The following is an 18217-nucleotide window of genomic DNA, read 5'->3' as shown; positions in this document are numbered from 1 at the left end:
CACTTAGGAAGCAACACTGATTGACAATAAATTTCACATGCTGTTGTGCAAATGGAATAGACAAAAGGTGGAAATTATAGGCAATTAGCAAGACACCCCCAATAAAGGAGTGGTTCTGCAGGTGGTGACCACAGGCCACTTCTCAGTTCCTATGCTTCCTGGCTGATGTTTTGGTCACTTTTGAATGCTGGCGGTGCTTTCACTCTAGTGGTAACATGAGACGGAGTCTACAACCCACACAAGTGGCTCAGGTAGTGCAGCTCATCCAGGATGGCACATCAATGCGAGCTGTGGCAAGAAGGTTTGCTGTGTCTGTCAGCGTAGTGTCCAGAGCATGGAGGCGCTACCAGGAGACAGGCCAGTACATCAGGAGACGTGGAGGAGGCCGTAGGAGGGCAACATCTCGGTACATAATGGCAGTCAGGCTACCTCTGGCGAGCACATGGAGGGCTGTGCGGCCCCACAAAGAAATCCTTAACATGCACCCCATAGCTATTTGTATGGCTGTATTCATGAAGTATGTAGTCTGCTCATAACAGAACATGTAGTTTTATCGTCAAGGCATGTTTTTATAAAACATACTTGCTGCATGCTTCAGTAACTGCTCCAATGAATAGTATAAACCTGCAGCCACACATTGACCATTGTAAATGATTAGCATTTCAATTTTGAACACGTGAAGTTCCCAGTTGTATTCACGGCTCACCTGCTGGACCAGTGTTCCCAGCTGGAGAATAATCTGCTGCGCTGCACTCTCTTTTGTCCACCTGTCATTCACAACCACCTGTAGGAATCATTAGGCTACCAATTCCAGGTGACACATCATTCATAGCCATAATGAAGACAGCATTCATACAGGGTTACGACACTTCCAACAAGGATGCATTCTATGGTTCATCACACATCGCTAACATGATGTAAGAATGAGGTGGTCTTTAAGCATCAAGTTTAATTTAGTTACACATGATGCCAATGACGATGCAAACAGTGTATCAATCATTTGGGTTTATAGAAAATATTTCTTTATTGTGACCACTGTCACTGGGCACAAAATATAAATTCTCTGTTAATTTGTTAATTTCAATGGGAAGTTATTTTACAACAGTTATAAAATAAGTCCATAAACTAGTTTTGTAATGAATCCAACATAGCAGAAAGAAGCTTATAACACCAAACAACCATGTATATTATCATACATCAGTCAACCTTTCATTTTCAGAGCATTTGCAAGAATTGAAGACATGGAAATGGTGCAACAGTACCTCCTACTGGTTGCTTACAGGTAGTATTTACTTGAATAGAAAACATGGACTTTTGGGATGATTTTTAATCTACACTTGATGGCCCTACATTTGATATCACAAAGCAAATTTTTATGTGCATAAAATCATTGCATCTTCTTTTGCGTTAGCACCTCAAGCTTTGCATCAAAGTCATCTTCTGTGAAACTGGAATAAGGCCCAGTTAAATCAGTTATGGCTGACAATATAACACAAATGAAAAATAAAAAGGCACAGTCTTCTGTTTCAGAAAGCTTTTCAACATGTTTCTTTCTCTGTACTGATATTGTTGTGCAGATAATACAAAGAACTGGTGTCAACATGACGATCCTGTTGAAACGCTTGTGAATCAGATATTACTGTTTGGCTCACATGCAATTCACCATTGCTTTACAGTGGATCGTTATGTCATTCAGCTTTTCGGCCACAGGACAGGCAGTCATCAGATTTTCTCCACATAGTTCCCAGGGAAGAGTCCCTCCTTGCCACGAAACCTGCCCCTCCACCAGCCTGATGCATCTGCAAGGGAAAGGTAACCTTTCAGCAATGGTGTTCTAGTGCCAAACATTACAGCAGTGGTGTACTAGTGCCAAGCATTACAGCAGTGGTGTACTAGTGCCAAACATTACAGCAGTGGTGTACTAGTGCCAAACATTACAGCAGTGGTGTTCTAGTGCCAAACATTACAGCAGTGGTGTTCTAGTGCCAAACATTACAGCAGTGGTGTTCTAGTGCCAAACATTACAGTAGTGGTGTACTAGTGCCAAACGTTACAGTAGTGGTGTTCTAGTGCCAAACATTACAGCAGTGGTGTTCTAGTGCCAAGCATTACAGCAGTGGTGTTCTAGTGCCAAACATTACAGCAGTGGTGTACTAGTGCCAAACATTACAGCAGTGGTGTTCTAGTGCTAAACATTACAGCAGTGGTGTTCTAGTGCCAAACATTACAGCAGTGGTGTTCTAGTGCCAAGCATTACAGCAGTGGTGTTCTAGTGCCAAACATTACAGTAGTGGTGTTCTAGTGCCAAACATTACAGTAGTGGTGTTCTAGTGCCAAACATTACAGCAGTGGTGTTCTAGTGCCAAACATTACAGCAGTGGTGTACTAGTGCCAAACATTACAGCAGTGGTGTTCTAGTGCCAAGCATTACAGCAGTGGTGTTCTAGTGCCAAGCATTACAGCAGTGGTGTTCTAGTGCCAAGCATTACAGCAGTGGTGTTCTAGTGCCAAGCATTACAGCAGTGGTGTACTAGTGCCAAACATTACAGCAGTGGTGTTTGAGTGCCAAGCATTACAGCAGTGGTGTTCTAGTGCCAAGCATTACAGCAGTGGTGTACTAGTGCCAAACATTACAGCAGTGGTGTTCTAGTGCCAAACATTACAGCAGTGGTGTTCTAGTGCCAAACATTACAGCAGTGGTGTACTAGTAACAAGCATTACAGCAGTGGTGTACTAGTGCCAAGCATTACAGCAGTGGTGTTCTAGTGCCAAACATTACAGTAGTGGTGTTCTAGTGCCAAACATTACAGTAGTGGTGTTCTAGTGCCAAACATTACAGCAGTGGTGTACTAGTGCCACGCATTACAGCAGTGGTGTTCTAGTGCCAAACATTACAGCAGTGGTGTACTAGTGCCAAACATTACAGTAGTGGTGTACTAGTGCCAAACATTACAGCAGTGGTGTACTAGTGCCAAACATTACAGCAGTGGTGTACTAGTGCCAAGCATTACAGCAGTGGTGTTCTAGTGCCAAACATTACAGCAGTGGTGTTCTAGTGCCAAACATTACAGTAGTGGTGTACTAGTGCCAAACGTTACAGTAGTGGTGTTCTAGTGCCAAGCATTACAGCAGTGGTGTTCTAGTGCCAAGCATCACAGCAGTGGTGTACTAGTGCCAAACATTACAGCAGTGGTGTACTAGTGCCAAACGTTACAGTAGTGGTGTTCTAGTGCCAAGCATTACAGCAGTGGTGTACTAGTGCCAAGCATTACAGTAGTGGTGTTCTAGTGCCAAACATTACAGCAGTGGTGTACTAGTGCCAAACATTACAGCAGTGGTGTTCTAGTGCCAAACATTACAGCAGTGGTGTACTAGTGCCAAACATTACAGCAGTGGTGTACTAGTGCCAAACATTACAGCAGTGGTGTACTAGTGCCAAACATTACAGCAGTGGTGTACTAGTGCCAAACATTACAGCAGTGGTGTTCTAGTGCCAAACATTACAGCAGTGGTGCACTAGTGCCAAACATTACAGCAGTGGTGTTCTAGTGCCAAACATTACAGCAGTGGTGTACTAGTGCCAAACATTACAGCAGTGGTGTACTAGTGCCAAACATTACAGCAGTGGTGTACTAGTGCCAAGCATTACAGCAGTGGTGTACTAGTGCCAAACATTACAGCAGTGGTGTTCTAGTGCCAAACATTACAGCAGTGGTGTTCTAGTGCCACGCATTACAGCAGTGGTGTACTAGTGCCAAACATTACAGCAGTGGTGTTCTAGTGCCAAACATTACAGCAGTGGTGTTCTAGTGCCAAACATTACAGCAGTGGTGTACTAGTGCCAAACATTACAGCAGTGGTGTACTAGTGCCAAACATTACAGCAGTGGTGTACTAGTGCCACGCATTACAGCAGTGGTGTACTAGTGCCAAACATTACAGCAGTGGTGTTCTAGTGCCACGCATTACAGCAGTGGTGTACTAGTGCCAAACATTACAGCAGTGGTGTTCTAGTGCCACGCATTACAGCAGTGGTGCACTAGTGCCAAACGTTACAGTAGTGGTGTTCTAGTGCCAAACGTTACAGTAGTGGTGTACTAGTGCCAAACATTACAGCAGTGGTGTTCTAGTGCCAAACATTACAGCAGTGGTGTTCTAGTGCCAAACATTACAGCAGTGGTGTTCTAGTGCCAAACATTACAGCAGTGGTGTACTAGTGCCAAACATTACAGCAGTGGTGTACTAGTGCCAAACATTACAGCAGTGGTGCACTAGTGCCAAACGTTACAGTAGTGGTGTTCTAGTGCCAAACGTTACAGTAGTGGTGTACTAGTGCCAAACATTACAGCAGTGGTGTTCTAGTGCCAAACATTACAGCAGTGGTGTTCTAGTGCCAAACATTACAGCAGTGGTGTTCTAGTGCCAAACATTACAGCAGTGGTGTACTAGTGCCAAACATTACAGCAGTGGTGTTCTAGTGCCACGCATTACAGCAGTGGTGTACTAGTGCCAAACATTACAGCAGTGGTGTTCTAGTGCCACGCATTACAGCAGTGGTGTACTAGTGCCAAACATTACAGCAGTGGTGTTCTAGTGCCAAACATTACAGCAGTGGTGTTCTAGTGCCAAGCATTACAGTAGTGGTGTTCTAGTGCCAAACATTACAGCAGTGGTGTTCTAGTGCCAAACATTACAGCAGTGGTGTTCTAGTGCCAAACATTACAGCAGTGGTGTACTAGTGCCAAGCATTACAGCAGTGGTGTACTAGTGCCAAGCATTACAGCAGTGGTGTTCTAGTGCCAAACATTACAGCAGTGGTGTACTAGTGCCAAGCATTACAGCAGTGGTGTTCTAGTGCCAAACATTACAGCAGTGGTGTACTAGTGCCAAACATTACAGCAGTGGTGTTCTAGTGCCAAACATTACAGCAGTGGTGTTCTAGTGCCAAGCATTACAGCAGTGGTGTTCTAGTGCCAAACATTACAGCAGTGGTGTTCTAGTGCCAAACATTACAGTAGTGGTGTTCTAGTGCCAAACATTACAGTAGTGGTGTTCTAGTGCCACGCATTACAGCAGTGGTGTTCTAGTGCCAAACATTACAGCAGTGGTGTTCTAGTGCCAAACATTACAGCAGTGGTGTACTAGTGCCAAACATTACAGCAGTGGTGTACTAGTGCCAAACATTACAGTAGTGGTGTTCTAGTGCCAAACATTACAGTAGTGGTGTTCTAGTGCCAAACATTACAGTAGTGGTGTTCTAGTGCCAAACATTACAGTAGTGGTGTACTAGTGCGAAGCATTACAGTAGTGGTGTACTAGTGCGAAGCATTACAGCAGTGGTGCACTAGTGCCAAGCATTACAGCAGTGGTGTTCTAGTGCCAAGCATTACAGCAGTGGTGCACTAGTGCCAAGCATTACAGCAGTGGTGTTCTAGTGCCAAGCATTACAGCAGTGGTGTACTAGTGCGAAGCATTACAGCAGTGGTGCACTAGTGCCAAGCATTACAGCAGTGGTGTTCTAGTGCCAAGCATTACAGCAGTGGTGTTCTAGTGCCAAACATTACAGCAGTGGTGTTCTAGTGCCAAACATTACAGTAGTGGTGTTCTAGTGCCAAACATTACAGCAGTGGTGTACTAGTGCCAAACATTACAGCAGTGGTGTACTAGTGCCAAACATTACAGCAGTGGTGTACTAGTGCCAAGCATTACAGCAGTGGTGTACTAGTGCCAAACATTACAGTAGTGGTGTTCTAGTGCCAAACATTACAGTAGTGGTGTACTAGTGCCAAACATTACAGCAGTGGTGTAATAGTGCCAAACATTACAGCAGTGGTGTAATAGTGCCAAACATTACAGCAATGGTGTTCTAGTGCCAAACATTACAGTAGTGGTGTTCTAGTGCCAAACATTACAGCAATGGTGTTCTAGTGCCAAACATTACAGTAGTGGTGTAATAGTGCCAAACATTACAGCAGTGGTGTAATAGTGCCAAACATTACAGCAGTGGTGTCTAGTGCCAAACATTACAGCAGTGGTGTTCTAGTGCCAAACATTACAGCAGTGGTGTTCTAGTGCCAAACATTACAGCAGTGGTGTACTAGTGCTAAACATTACAGCAGTGGTGTACTAGTGCCAAACATTACAGCAGTGGTGTACTAGTGCCAAACATTACAGCAGTGGTGTACTAGTGCCAAACATTACAGCAGTGGTGTACTAGTGCCAAGCATTACAGCAGTGGTGTACTAGTGCCACGCATTACAGCAGTGGTGTTCTAGTGCCAAACATTACAGCAGTGGTGTACTAGTGCCACGCATTACAGCAGTGGTGTTCTAGTGCCAAACATTACAGCAGTGGTGTACTAGTGCCAAACGTTACAGCAGTGGTGTTCTAGTGCCAAACGTTACAGCAGTGGTGTACTAGTGCCAAACGTTACAGCAGTGGTGTTCTAGTGCCAAACATTACAGCAGTGGTGTTCTAGTGCCAAACATTACAGCAGTGGTGTTCTAGTGCCAAGCATTACAGCAGTGGTGTTCTAGTGCCAAGCATTACAGCAGTGGTGTACTAGTGCCACGCATTACAGCAGTGGTGTTCTAGTGCCAAACATTACAGCAGTGGTGTACTAGTGCCAAACGTTACAGCAGTGGTGTTCTAGTGCCAAACATTACAGCAGTGGTGTTCTAGTGCCAAACATTACAGCAGTGGTGTACTAGTGCCAAACATTACAGTAGTGGTGTTCTAGTGCCAAACATTACAGCAGTGGTGTACTAGTGCCAAACATTACAGTAGTGGTGTTCTAGTGCCAAACATTACAGCAGTGGTGTACTAGTGCCAAACATTACAGCAGTGGTGTACTAGTGCCAAACGTTACAGCAGTGGTGCACTAGTGCCAATCATTACAGCAGTGGTGTTCTAGTGCCAAACATTACAGCAGTGGTGTACTAGTGCCAAACGTTACAGCAGTGGTGCACTAGTGCCAATCGTTACAGCAGTGGTGTTCTAGTGCCAAACATTACAGTAGTGGTGTTCTAGTGCCAAACATTACAGCAGTGGTGTACTAGTGCCAAACATTACAGCAGTGGTGTACTAGTGCCAAACATTACAGCAGTGGTGTACTAGTGCCAAGCATTACAGCAGTGGTGCACTAGTGCCAAACATTACAGCAGTGGTGCACTAGTGCCAAACATTACAGCAGTGGTGTTCTAGTGCCAAGCATTACAGCAGTGGTGTACTAGTGCCAAACATTACAGCAATGGTGTTCTAGTGCCAAGCATTACAGCAGTGGTGTTCTAGTGCCAAACATTACAGCAGTGGTGTACTAGTGCCAAGCATTACAGCAGTGGTGTACTAGTGCCAAACATTACAGCAGTGGTGTACTAGTGCCAAACATTACAGCAGTGGTGTACTAGTGCCAAGCATTACAGCAGTGGTGTACTAGTGCCAAACATTACAGCAGTGGTGTTCTAGTGCCAAACATTACAGCAGTGGTGTACTAGTGCCAAACATTACAGCAGTGGTGTACTAGTGCCAAACATTACAGCAGTGGTGCACTAGTGCCAAACATTACAGCAGTGGTGTTCTAGTGCCACGCATTACAGCAGTGGTGTTCTAGTGCCAAACATTACAGCAGTGGTGTTCTAGTGCCAAACATTACAGCAGTGGTGTTCTAGTGCCAAACATTACAGCAGTGGTGTACTAGTGCCAAACGTTACAGCAGTGGTGCACTAGTGCCAATCATTACAGCAGTGGTGTTCTAGTGCCAAACATTACAGCAGTGGTGTTCTAGTGCCAAACGTTACAGCAGTGGTGCACTAGTGCCAATCATTACAGCAGTGGTGTTCTAGTGCCAAACATTACAGCAGTGGTGTACTAGTGCCAAACATTACAGCAGTGGTGTACTAGTGCCAAACATTACAGCAGTGGTGTTCTAGTGCCAAACATTACAGCAGTGGTGTACTAGTGCCAAACATTACAGCAGTGGTGCACTAGTGCCAAACATTACAGCAGTGGTGTTCTAGTGCCAAGCATTACAGCAGTGGTGTACTAGTGCCAAACATTACAGCAGTGGTGTACTAGTGCCAAACATTACAGCAGTGGTGTACTAGTGCCAAGCATTACAGCAGTGGTGTACTAGTGCCAAGCATTACAGCAGTGGTGCTCTAGTGCCAAACATTACAGCAGTGGTGCACTAGTGCCAAACATTACAGCAGTGGTGTACTAGTGCCAAACATTACAGCAGTGGTGTACTAGTGCCAAACATTACAGCAGTGGTGTACTAGTGCCAAACATTACAGTAGTGGTGTACTAGTGCCAAACATTACAGTAGTGGTGTTCTAGTGCCAAGCATTACAGTAGTGGTGTTCTAGTGCCAAACATTACAGCAGTGGTGTTCTAGTGCCAAGCATTACAGTAGTGGTGTACTAGTGCCAAACATTACAGCAGTGGTGTACTAGTGCCAAGCATTACAGCAGTGGTGTACTAGTGCCAAACATTACAGCAGTGGTGTACTAGTGCCAAACATTACAGTAGTGGTGTACTAGTGCCAAACATTACAGCAGTGGTGTACTAGTGCCAAACATTACAGCAGTGGTGTACTAGTGCGAAGCATTACAGCAGTGGTGCACTAGTGTCAAGCATTACAGCAGTGGTGTACTAGTGCCAATCATTACAGCAGTGGTGTACTAGTGCCAAGCATTACAGCAGTGGTGTACTAGTGCCAAACATTACAGCAGTGGTGTACTAGTGCCAAACATTACAGCAGTGGTGCACTAGTGCCAAGCATTACAGCAGTGGTGTACTAGTGCCAAGCATTACAGCAGTGGTGTACTAGTGCCAAACATTACAGTAGTGGTGTACTAGTGCGAAGCATTACAGCAGTGGTGCACTAGTGCCAAGCATTACAGCAGTGGTGTACTAGTGCCAATCATTACAGCAGTGGTGTACTAGTGCCAAGCATTACAGCAGTGGTGCACTAGTGCCAAACATTACAGCAGTGGTGTACTAGTGCCAAACATTACAGCAGTGGTGCACTAGTGCCAAGCATTACAGCAGTGGTGTACTAGTGCCAAACATTACAGCAGTGCTGTACTAGTGCCACGCATTACAGCAGTGGTGTACTAGTGCCAAGCATTACAGCAGTGGTGTACTAGTGCCACGCATTACAGCAGTGGTGTACTAGTGCCAAACATTACAGCAGTGGTGTACTAGTAACAAGCATTACACCAGTGGTGTACTAGTGCCAAGCATTACAGCAGTGGTGTACTAGTAACAAGCATTACAGCAGTGGTGTACTAGTGCCACGCATTACAGCAGTGGTGTACTAGTACCAAGCATTACAGCAGTGGTGTACTAGTGCCAAACATTACAGCAGTGGTGTACTAGTGCCACGCATTACAGCAGTGGTGCACTAGTGCCAAGCATTACAGCAGTGGTGTACTAGTGCCACGCATTACAGCAGTGGTGTACTAGTGCCAAACATTACAGCAGTGGTGTACTAGTAACAAGCATTACAGCAGTGGTGTACTAGTGCCAAACATTACAGCAGTGGTGTTCTAGTGCCAAGCATTACATCAGTGGTGTTCTAGTGTCAAACATTACAGCAGTGGTGTACTAGTGCCAAACATTACAGCAGTGGTGTACTAGTGCCAAACATTACAGCAGTGGTGTGTTATGTGTTTCAGACATAAGGAAGTGGATGGCTGAAAACTTTCTACTTTTATTCTCGGACAAAACAGAGATGCTTGTTCTAGGTCCCAAGAAACAAAGAGATCTTCTGTTAAATCTGACAATTAATCTTGATGGTTGTAAAGTCGTCTCAAATAAAACTGTGAAGGACCTCGGCGTTACTCTGGACCCTGATCTCTCTTTTGACAAACATATCAAGACTGTTTCAAGGACAGCTTTTTTCCATCTACGTAACATTGCAAAAATCTGAAATTTTCTGTCCAAAAATGATGCCGAAAAATTAATCCATGCTTTTGTTACTTCTAGGTTAGACTACTGCAATGCTCTACTTTCCGGCTACCCGGATAAAGCACTAAATAAACTTCAGTTAGTGCTAAATACGGCTGCTAGAATCCTGACTAGAACCAAAAAATGTGATCAAATTACTCCAGTGCTAGCCTCCCTAAACTGGCTTCCTGTTAAGGCAAGGGCTGATTTCAAGGTTTTACTGTTAACCTACAAAGCGTTACATGGGCTTGCTCCTACCTATCTTTCCGAGTTGGTCCTGCCGTACATACCTACACGTACGCTACGGTCACAAGACGCAGGCCTCCTAATTGTCCCTAGAATTTCTAAGCAAACAGCTGGAGGCAGGGCTTTCTCCTATAGATCTCCATTTTTATGGAATGGTCTGCCTACCCATGTGAGAGACGCAGACTCGGTCTCAACCTTTAAGTCTTTATTGAAGACTCATCTCTTCAGTAGGTCCTATGATTGAGTGTAGTCTGGCCCAGGAGTGTGAAGGTGAACGGAAAGGCTCTGGAGCAACGAACCGCCCTTGCTGTCTCTGCCTGGCCGGTTCCCCTCTCTCCACTGGGATTCTCTGCCTCTAACCCTATTACAGGGGCTGAGTCACTGGCTTACTGGTGCTCTTTCATGCCGTCCCTAGGAGGGGTGCGTCACTTGAGTGGGTTGAGTCACTGACGTGATCTTCCTGTCTGGGTTGACGCCCCCCCTTGGGTTGTGCTGTGGCGGAGATCTTTGTGGGCTAGACTCGGCCTTGTCTCAGGATGGTAAGTTGGTGGTTGAAGATATCCCTCTAGTGGTGTGGGGGCTGTGCCTTGGCAAAGTGGGTGGGGTTATATCCTTCCTGTTTGGCCCTGTCCGGGGGTATCATCGGATGGGGCCACAGTGTCTCCTGACCCCTCCTGTCTCAGCCTCCAGTATTTATGCTGCATTAGTTTGTGTCGGGGGGTTGGGTCAGTTTGTTATATCTGGAGTACTTCTGTCTTATCCGGTGTCCTGTGTGAATTTAAGTATGCTCTCTCTAATTCTTTCTTTCTCTCTTTCTCTCTCTCGGAGGACCTGTGCCCTAGGACCATGCCTCAGGATGACCTGACATGATGACTCCTTGCTGTCCCCAGTCCACCTGGCCGTGCTGCTGCTCCAGTTTCAACTGTTCTGCCTGCGGCTATGGAACCCGGACCTGTTCACCGGACGTGCTACCTGTCCCAGACCTGCTGTTTTCAACTCTCTAGAGACCGCAGGAGCGGTAGAGATACTCTTAATGATCGGCTATGAAAAGCCAACTGACATTTACTCCTGAGGTGCTGCACCCTCGACAACTACTGTGATTATTATTATTTGACCATGCTGGTCATTTATGAACATTTGAACATCTTGGCCATGTTCTGTTATAATCTCCACCCGGCACAGCCAGAAGAGGACTGGCCACCCCTCATAGCCTGGTTCCTCTCTAGGTTTCTTCCTAGGTTTTGGCCTTTCTAGGGAGTTTTTCCTAGCCAACGTGCTTCTACACCTGCATTGCTTGCTGTTTGGGGTTTTAGGCTGGGTTTCTGTACAGCACTTTGAGATATCAGCTGATGTACGAAGGGCTATATAAATAAATTTGATTTGATTTGATGTACTAGTGCCAAGCATTACAGCAGTGGTGTACTAGTGGCAAGCGTCAAACACCTCAGTAGGTGCTCTAGTCTCCTCTTAATTTCCCCGTTCCTTTGTTCAGAATGGACACAGTTTCTTTTTTCACAAATAAACAATTGAATACTATTCTATTGCCTCCCTACGTGTACCTTACCTTCATTGAGCAGGTCGATGACATCATTGGCGTCGAAGCTGAGCTCATCGGTGTCCTGGCCAGCGTACTGGTACAACGCCCGGCAACGCGGGTCCATGGGGCGGGGCTGGGCCTTGGACCGGCTGATTGGGGCCGGGGGCGGCCGCTGGCTGCTGATACTCCTCCTCCTCTGCATTCTGAAGAGAGGTATAAAGGGATGAGATATACAGGGAGAGAGATGAGAGCTCAAGTTCTATCCTTCATTGCAGATAGTATATTTTTGTGAATGCCCAATGTATGCTCAGTTTATTCAGCTCACCCAGACACGCCCTGGTCAGGCACGTTGAGGAAGTCCAGGTTCCCCTGTTGAGTCTGAGTCTGAGCCGGGCCTCGTCTGGGATTCTGGGAGCCCAGTTTGGGGAGGACGGCGCTGGGGGGGCGGTTCTGTTTCTGGGAGGTGTAGGTGTGCTGCTGGGGCGGTGGAGCACCTCTACCTCTGGGTGCACCATTCTGGGACCCTAGTCAAAGAAGAGGAACAGAGATACAAGGTAAACACAAGACAGACATACAGTACATCCATTCATACACTAATAACTCAACATAATTATCATGGTGGTGGTACACAGTTCATAGTAAGGATTGCAAGTCCATGTTCATGGAGTGATTATTGCTGATGACGTAGGAACATGTCTGAACAGATTCATGAGTTTACCTCTACTGGGAGGCTGACTCCTGCCGCCTGCACGGATCTGTAGCGCTCCCTTCTTGGTGGGCTCTGACAAAATAAACATGTTGAGTTTTAAAGGATGACGTATTAGGAAAAATAATATATGTTATATATCAAGTCAGCCTGAGTGTTCTATAGATATACACGTCCATCTGTATCTACAGTATGTCTCTCTCTTTTCTCCTTCTGCATGTGCTTCTCTCTCTTCCTGTTACTCACTGGAGGTCTTGGGCAGGCCGTCTCCCACCGTGATGGTGAGGGTCTTTCCAGCTGGTTTGATCTCTGCCAGGTCCCCCTGTCCCCTCTGGAACACCACAACACGGGTGCCCCCTCCTCCCCAGCCCTCCTTCTTCACCCGGAACTCCAGCCTACAGAGAGCCACAACAGCGGATGATTTTACTAGATGCTTTTATCCAAAGTTAATCCAATCCACTAAACCATGGAGTCATACAGCAAGGATTTCACTATCCAGTATGTGTGTAGTCCTACCTGTCATTGAAGGAGAGAGACAGCTTGTTCTTGGTCACCTCTTCATAGCGCTTACAGAGCAGGCTGAGGAACTCAGTCTTGAAGTTGGACTCCAGCAGACTATCATACTGAGTCTCATGCACGATGAAGAAATCATCCTGTCTCATACTACAGGGAGAGGGAGAAATATATAAATGGAGAGTTTTACAGGATTGGCATTGGTAGAAGAAGTGTCATACCCACACAGGCGGGGGATATAATTACACAATGCAGAGTTTTAAAAGATCCTGTGTTATCAGTTCCTGTTTTATAATTAACCACACTAACCACAAAAACTCCCATTGACACTGCCTGGAGATGACATCACACTGCACTGTTACATGCTGTTCTAAGTTCAGCAGTGAGAAAAAAGCTTTACCTGAGAGAGATAGAGTGGATACTCTCAAACTCCAGCTTCCGTTTTAACACCTCCTTTATCTGTCCCTTCTCTGGCCCCTTCTTCACCTTCTCTCTGCCTATCAGGTAGATGCCTTTGGGAGACAGAATCAGGTCCCTCTTGATGGACTGGAGAGAGAGATAATAGAAGAGAGTGAGTGGGTATAAATGGAAGAAGTAAGAAGTCAACCCCATGCTGTGCTGTTAACCCCGGCCTTGGCTCGGTTTTCCTCACCACACTGTGGTGGAGGAAGTGGTATGCTCACCTTGAACCTGCGGTCAAACTTGTTGACAGAGTCTGCGAAGTCGACTCGCTCCCTCTTGGCCAGGAACTGTCTGAGCTCAGGCCTCTGCTCCAGTCCCAGATAGTCTCCTACAAAGTTCCTGTTGATGCTGTTCCTCCTCCGCTCCTTAGAGTTATACAGGATGTCTGAAGCTGGGGACAACATGGGAGAGAGAGTTCCTGGGAATGCATATTCATTGCTGTATATTCACATTAATTTATGTATAATCATTTTTCTTTCTTGTTCCATCCCCACACCTCTCCGGGATCATTGACACACTCACCATCTTCCCTCATCTGTTCATATTTCCGCCTGGCGATGTACTTCCTCCAGGCCTTCTGGATGGTCCTGGCGAACGTGTCAAATTTCCTCTCCCGCATCTCCTCCAATAGGAAGAGCTAGAGGAGACGGAGGAGAGAGGGAATGCTTAGATCAAATAAACTATTTTGCATTGTAAAAGATGAATACCTCACACCTTTTAATACAGTTCATTTATTCACCCTTAAACTGGGAAGTCCCATTGAGATGAAAGAAACAGAACTTTTCCCAGGGAGAACTACAGTATGTGGGCCCCTACCGACTCTGGGGCCTTGACGAAGACCTTGGAGCGTCCCATCTGGTACTGGTCTGTGTCCATGTTGACAGAGCGGAGGAGATGCAGAACCCCCTGCTGCTCTCCCCCCCGCCAGTTTGGCCACGTCTCTGCCGTCAGGATGGCGTACCTGTAGGCCAAACACAGTGAGTCAGGTACTGGGTAGAGCATACAGTAGACTCTCCATCCCCCCACACACACTGAGAGGACACCCAGCAGACACTGAACGACACCCAGCAGACACTGAACGACACACACCTAAGAGTAAGTAAGACTCACCTCTGTAGGAACTTATTGAAGACTCTGCGGTAGGCGTAGCCGGCTCGACGTACACGGATATTCTCCCGCAGCCCAAGGTACTCCACCTGGTGCTTCGCCCTAAATACATACATACATACATACATACATACATACATACACACACACACACACACACACACACACACACACACACACACACACACACACACACACACACACACACACACACACACACACACACACACACACACACACACACACACACACACACACACACACACACACACACACACACACACACACACACACACACAGGTTCAATATCCCCTATGTTCTAATGTTCCAAACCAGAGCATTATAGCGCCTGAATTCTTCTGAATTCCCTAAATATTCTGCCATTGTATATGATGTCTGTTAGGGGGTGTTATAGGGACACACCGACTCTCTTCCCAGTCCTTGGGTCTCTTAGTCTCGTTGGGTTTGATACATCGGATATAGTGGGGGGTGCACTTCATCAACGTGTTCACCAGATCATTGGCTTGTTTCTGCAGAGAGAACATAAGGGATGGATGTACCACCACATACTGATAAGCTGAAATCTTTGGGAGTGCTGTTACACTCAGCCACTGAACCATAGTTCTGGTACAGTAGTAGAGTGGGGACTGTTACCTTGATCTTACAGCTAGCAGTGGTGGGCCTGCTCTTCTTGTCTGTGTTGAGGTTCTCAGGGAAGAGGCTGCGGATGAAGGCACTGTGGGGACAAGATGGAGGACCATATTGAATTGCATTTCACATTAAGTTAGGCTTGCAAGCATTTTAGCTAGGTAGCCTATGAAAACAAAAACTAAAAGTGTACTGAATGGCAGAGTCATGAAAGAGAGGAGGATGGCATTGGGGTTCAACTTTTTGTTTTTCACTTGCGCGAGCAAGCACGCACACACAGAAATCAGTACCATGGACAGCCACATGATATTTTGCAACATTGATTGGGACTACATTGTTTTGTTATCTTTAAGTTTGTTTTCAATGCATTAAACTAAGCATTGTTGATTTGATGACATTTAAATGTTTAAGTTGAAATGGTGCTGGAATAGCGGAGGCAGTGCTCATGTTGTCTCTGTGCTGACTTGCGGTAACTCTGTGGTTCTAAATCAGTAGTTGTTTAGTAAACTGTCAAAAACATTAACTTGCTTGACAGTACTGCAGGTAATATTCTGTCTGTATGTTACATGCAATACTTGCTTTGTGGACATCACCGGACAGATGTTGCTCTCCGGTTTTGTGATTAAACAAATGTATGTGTAGTTGAATTTATTCGGCCACTGTGTGACTGTTGTCTTTTTGTTGTTACGGCCTTATTGTATATCACGGTGGCGTATAAATGAATAGGTTATAGAACAAACAACACAAATATGAAATATCTAGCTAGATAAAAACTAAAAGCTTCCAGCAAAGGTCAGCACCTTCAGTTCTGAGTTCTGACACCTGTCAGATGGTAGTGTAACACCTGAAGCTTGGAACGTCATCATCAGGTGGTGTTGTTACTTTGTTACAAGCATCGCTACGTTGTGTCGAATCAGAAGTGCTTCGAAAACTGCATCGGAGTGTCGGAGCTCCGGTATCAATCGTCCCATCACTAGGGAGCAATAATAAATATTCTGTTGCACTCTTCAGTTGGCTATATTAAGAGGCTTGAAAAATTATTATTGTGATATAATGTTTATGTCATTGAGAAATTTGGCCATAGAATCAATGACCGAAAAAAGACGTATTTTCAACGTCTGTATAATATGTATTTTTGACGTCCGGAAAATACGTCTTTTCACCTTTCATTCAGCACCTAAAATGCACCTGATTTCAACATCAGGAAAATACCAGAAAATTTGTATTTTCGATGTGCAGAAAATATGTGTTTTCGACGTCCGGAAAATATGTATTTTCGATGTCCATAAATTGTATTATCGACGTGAAGAAAATATGTATTTTCACCATTCGTTCAGCACATAAAATGAACCTGACATCCACGTCTGGAAAAGAGGTCTAAAAGACGTCTTTCAACGTCATTTTGCTTACTGGGATGTGTCAGTTCAGGTAAAGATAGAGGTATACATACTGTTCGCTGCTCTGCATGAGTTCAATAAGGTCAGTAAAAAGCACATCCCGGTTTCTCTCACAGAAGCCGTTTATTTCGTAGGAGACCTGAGGTGACAGATAATACATTATGTGTAAGTCTTAAAATTCACAGCAACCTTCACACCTCACCCATATGTCTACCCACATGAAGTGTTTACTTAAATCAGTTTTGAGTTTACAACTCTTGTCTTCTCCTGGTACTCACCTTGCCTGCATAGTGGTGGATGACGAAGCCTGAGTTCCAGCTGTTGAAGTGTTCGTGTGTGCCCACCGCCGCCGAGAGCTTCTGGAGCAGGGTGCCGTCTGCCCCCTCACCCTTGGCATGCATGGTGGCACACACATCATCCAGCACACTCATGATGCCTGGCGGGTTCTGGAGGGGAGGGATTGTTAGAAACTTAGAGTGGTAGCCACAAATAGAATATACAGACACATCTGAATTGATTGGCACCATTGATAAAGTTTAGCAAAAAAGACTGTATAATATAAATAATACAAATACTGAGCTACAGTGAGCTCCAAAAGTATTGGGACAGTGACAATCGTGCTGTTGTTATCCCATATTCCTACTCTATAAACTTGTTGGATGCATTTGCTGTTTGTTTTGGTTGTGTTTCAGAACATTTTGTGCCCAATAGAAATGAATGGTAACTAATGTATTTTGTCATTTTGGAGTCACTTTTATTGTAAATTAGAATAGAATATGTTTCTAAACACTTCTACATGAATGTGGATGCTACCTTGATTACACATAGTCCTGAATGAATCGTGAATAATAATGCGTGAGAAAGTTACAAACGGACAAATGTCATACATGCTAACCTCTCACCATTACATTAACAGGGGATGTTAGCATTTTTCGGGGTATGACATCACTCATCACTATTCATGATTCATTTAGGACTTACACTATGTAATTGGCAAATAATTAGGCTAACTCTTACCACCTGCAAACACACACAAGAGACACCCACACCCTGAAACCAACTCACGTTTGAATTCAGTCCTGGCCACTAGCATTTCTTAATTCACAAAGTCTAAAACAGGAGGTCAAATCAGGAACTGCAGTCACCCTTTAAAGCTGCAATATATAACTTTTTCGGCAACTTGACCAAATTAACATAGAAATGTGTGTTATAGATCTGTCATTCTCATTGAAAGCAAGTCCAAGAAGCGGTAGATCTGTTCTATGTGCGCTATTTTTATGCTTCCCGTTCTTAAGCCTTGTTTATGCGTATTTTACTTTCGGTTTTGTACACCAGCTTCAAACAGCTAAAAATGTAATAATTTTGGTTATGGAATGGATATTTCATAGCGGTTTAGATGATTCTCAACACTATACTTGCTTGTTTTGTCACAACTGAAATTAGGTGAACTATTAGAATTTTAGCAACTAGAAAGTGGTGGAATGATTTCTAAATAGTGCATCTTTAAGGAACTGTATTGTAGCCTTTTATGGCTTTCCTTGAGGTATAAAAATGAGGTAACATGCATGCAAAATCCATTTGTCATCCATCACCATGGGCAAAGGCAAAGAACTCACTAATGAAAAGAGACAAATGGCTGTTGACTTTTATAAAT

At 44.9% G+C, this 18217-nt stretch overlaps 1 protein-coding gene across 1 annotated transcript in view; it reads right to left on the bottom strand.

The window, feature by feature from the left end:
- Positions 1-1009: 1009 nt before the first annotated feature.
- Positions 1010-18217, bottom strand: part of LOC120052053 (unconventional myosin-If-like) — a 31108-nt gene continuing 13900 nt past the window's right edge. The window contains exons 12-26 of the mRNA XM_038998915.1: positions 16842-17009; positions 16617-16702; positions 15173-15254; positions 14942-15048; positions 14522-14620; positions 14228-14372; positions 13934-14048; positions 13633-13802; positions 13350-13495; positions 12953-13099; positions 12683-12831; positions 12449-12511; positions 12056-12254; positions 11758-11933; positions 1010-1799 (exon numbers count right to left, since the gene is read on the bottom strand). Coding sequence (XP_038854843.1) covers positions 1723-1799; positions 11758-11933; positions 12056-12254; positions 12449-12511; positions 12683-12831; positions 12953-13099; positions 13350-13495; positions 13633-13802; positions 13934-14048; positions 14228-14372; positions 14522-14620; positions 14942-15048; positions 15173-15254; positions 16617-16702; positions 16842-17009 — 1929 coding nt within the window. The 3' untranslated portion in view covers positions 1010-1722. The remainder of the gene's footprint in view (positions 1800-11757; positions 11934-12055; positions 12255-12448; positions 12512-12682; positions 12832-12952; positions 13100-13349; positions 13496-13632; positions 13803-13933; positions 14049-14227; positions 14373-14521; positions 14621-14941; positions 15049-15172; positions 15255-16616; positions 16703-16841; positions 17010-18217) is intronic.

Source organism: Salvelinus namaycush, chromosome 8, assembly GCF_016432855.1.
Source record: "Salvelinus namaycush isolate Seneca chromosome 8, SaNama_1.0, whole genome shotgun sequence".
Lineage (NCBI taxonomy): Eukaryota > Metazoa > Chordata > Actinopteri > Salmoniformes > Salmonidae > Salvelinus > Salvelinus namaycush.
This window is presented reverse-complemented; position numbering and strand designations above follow the sequence as displayed.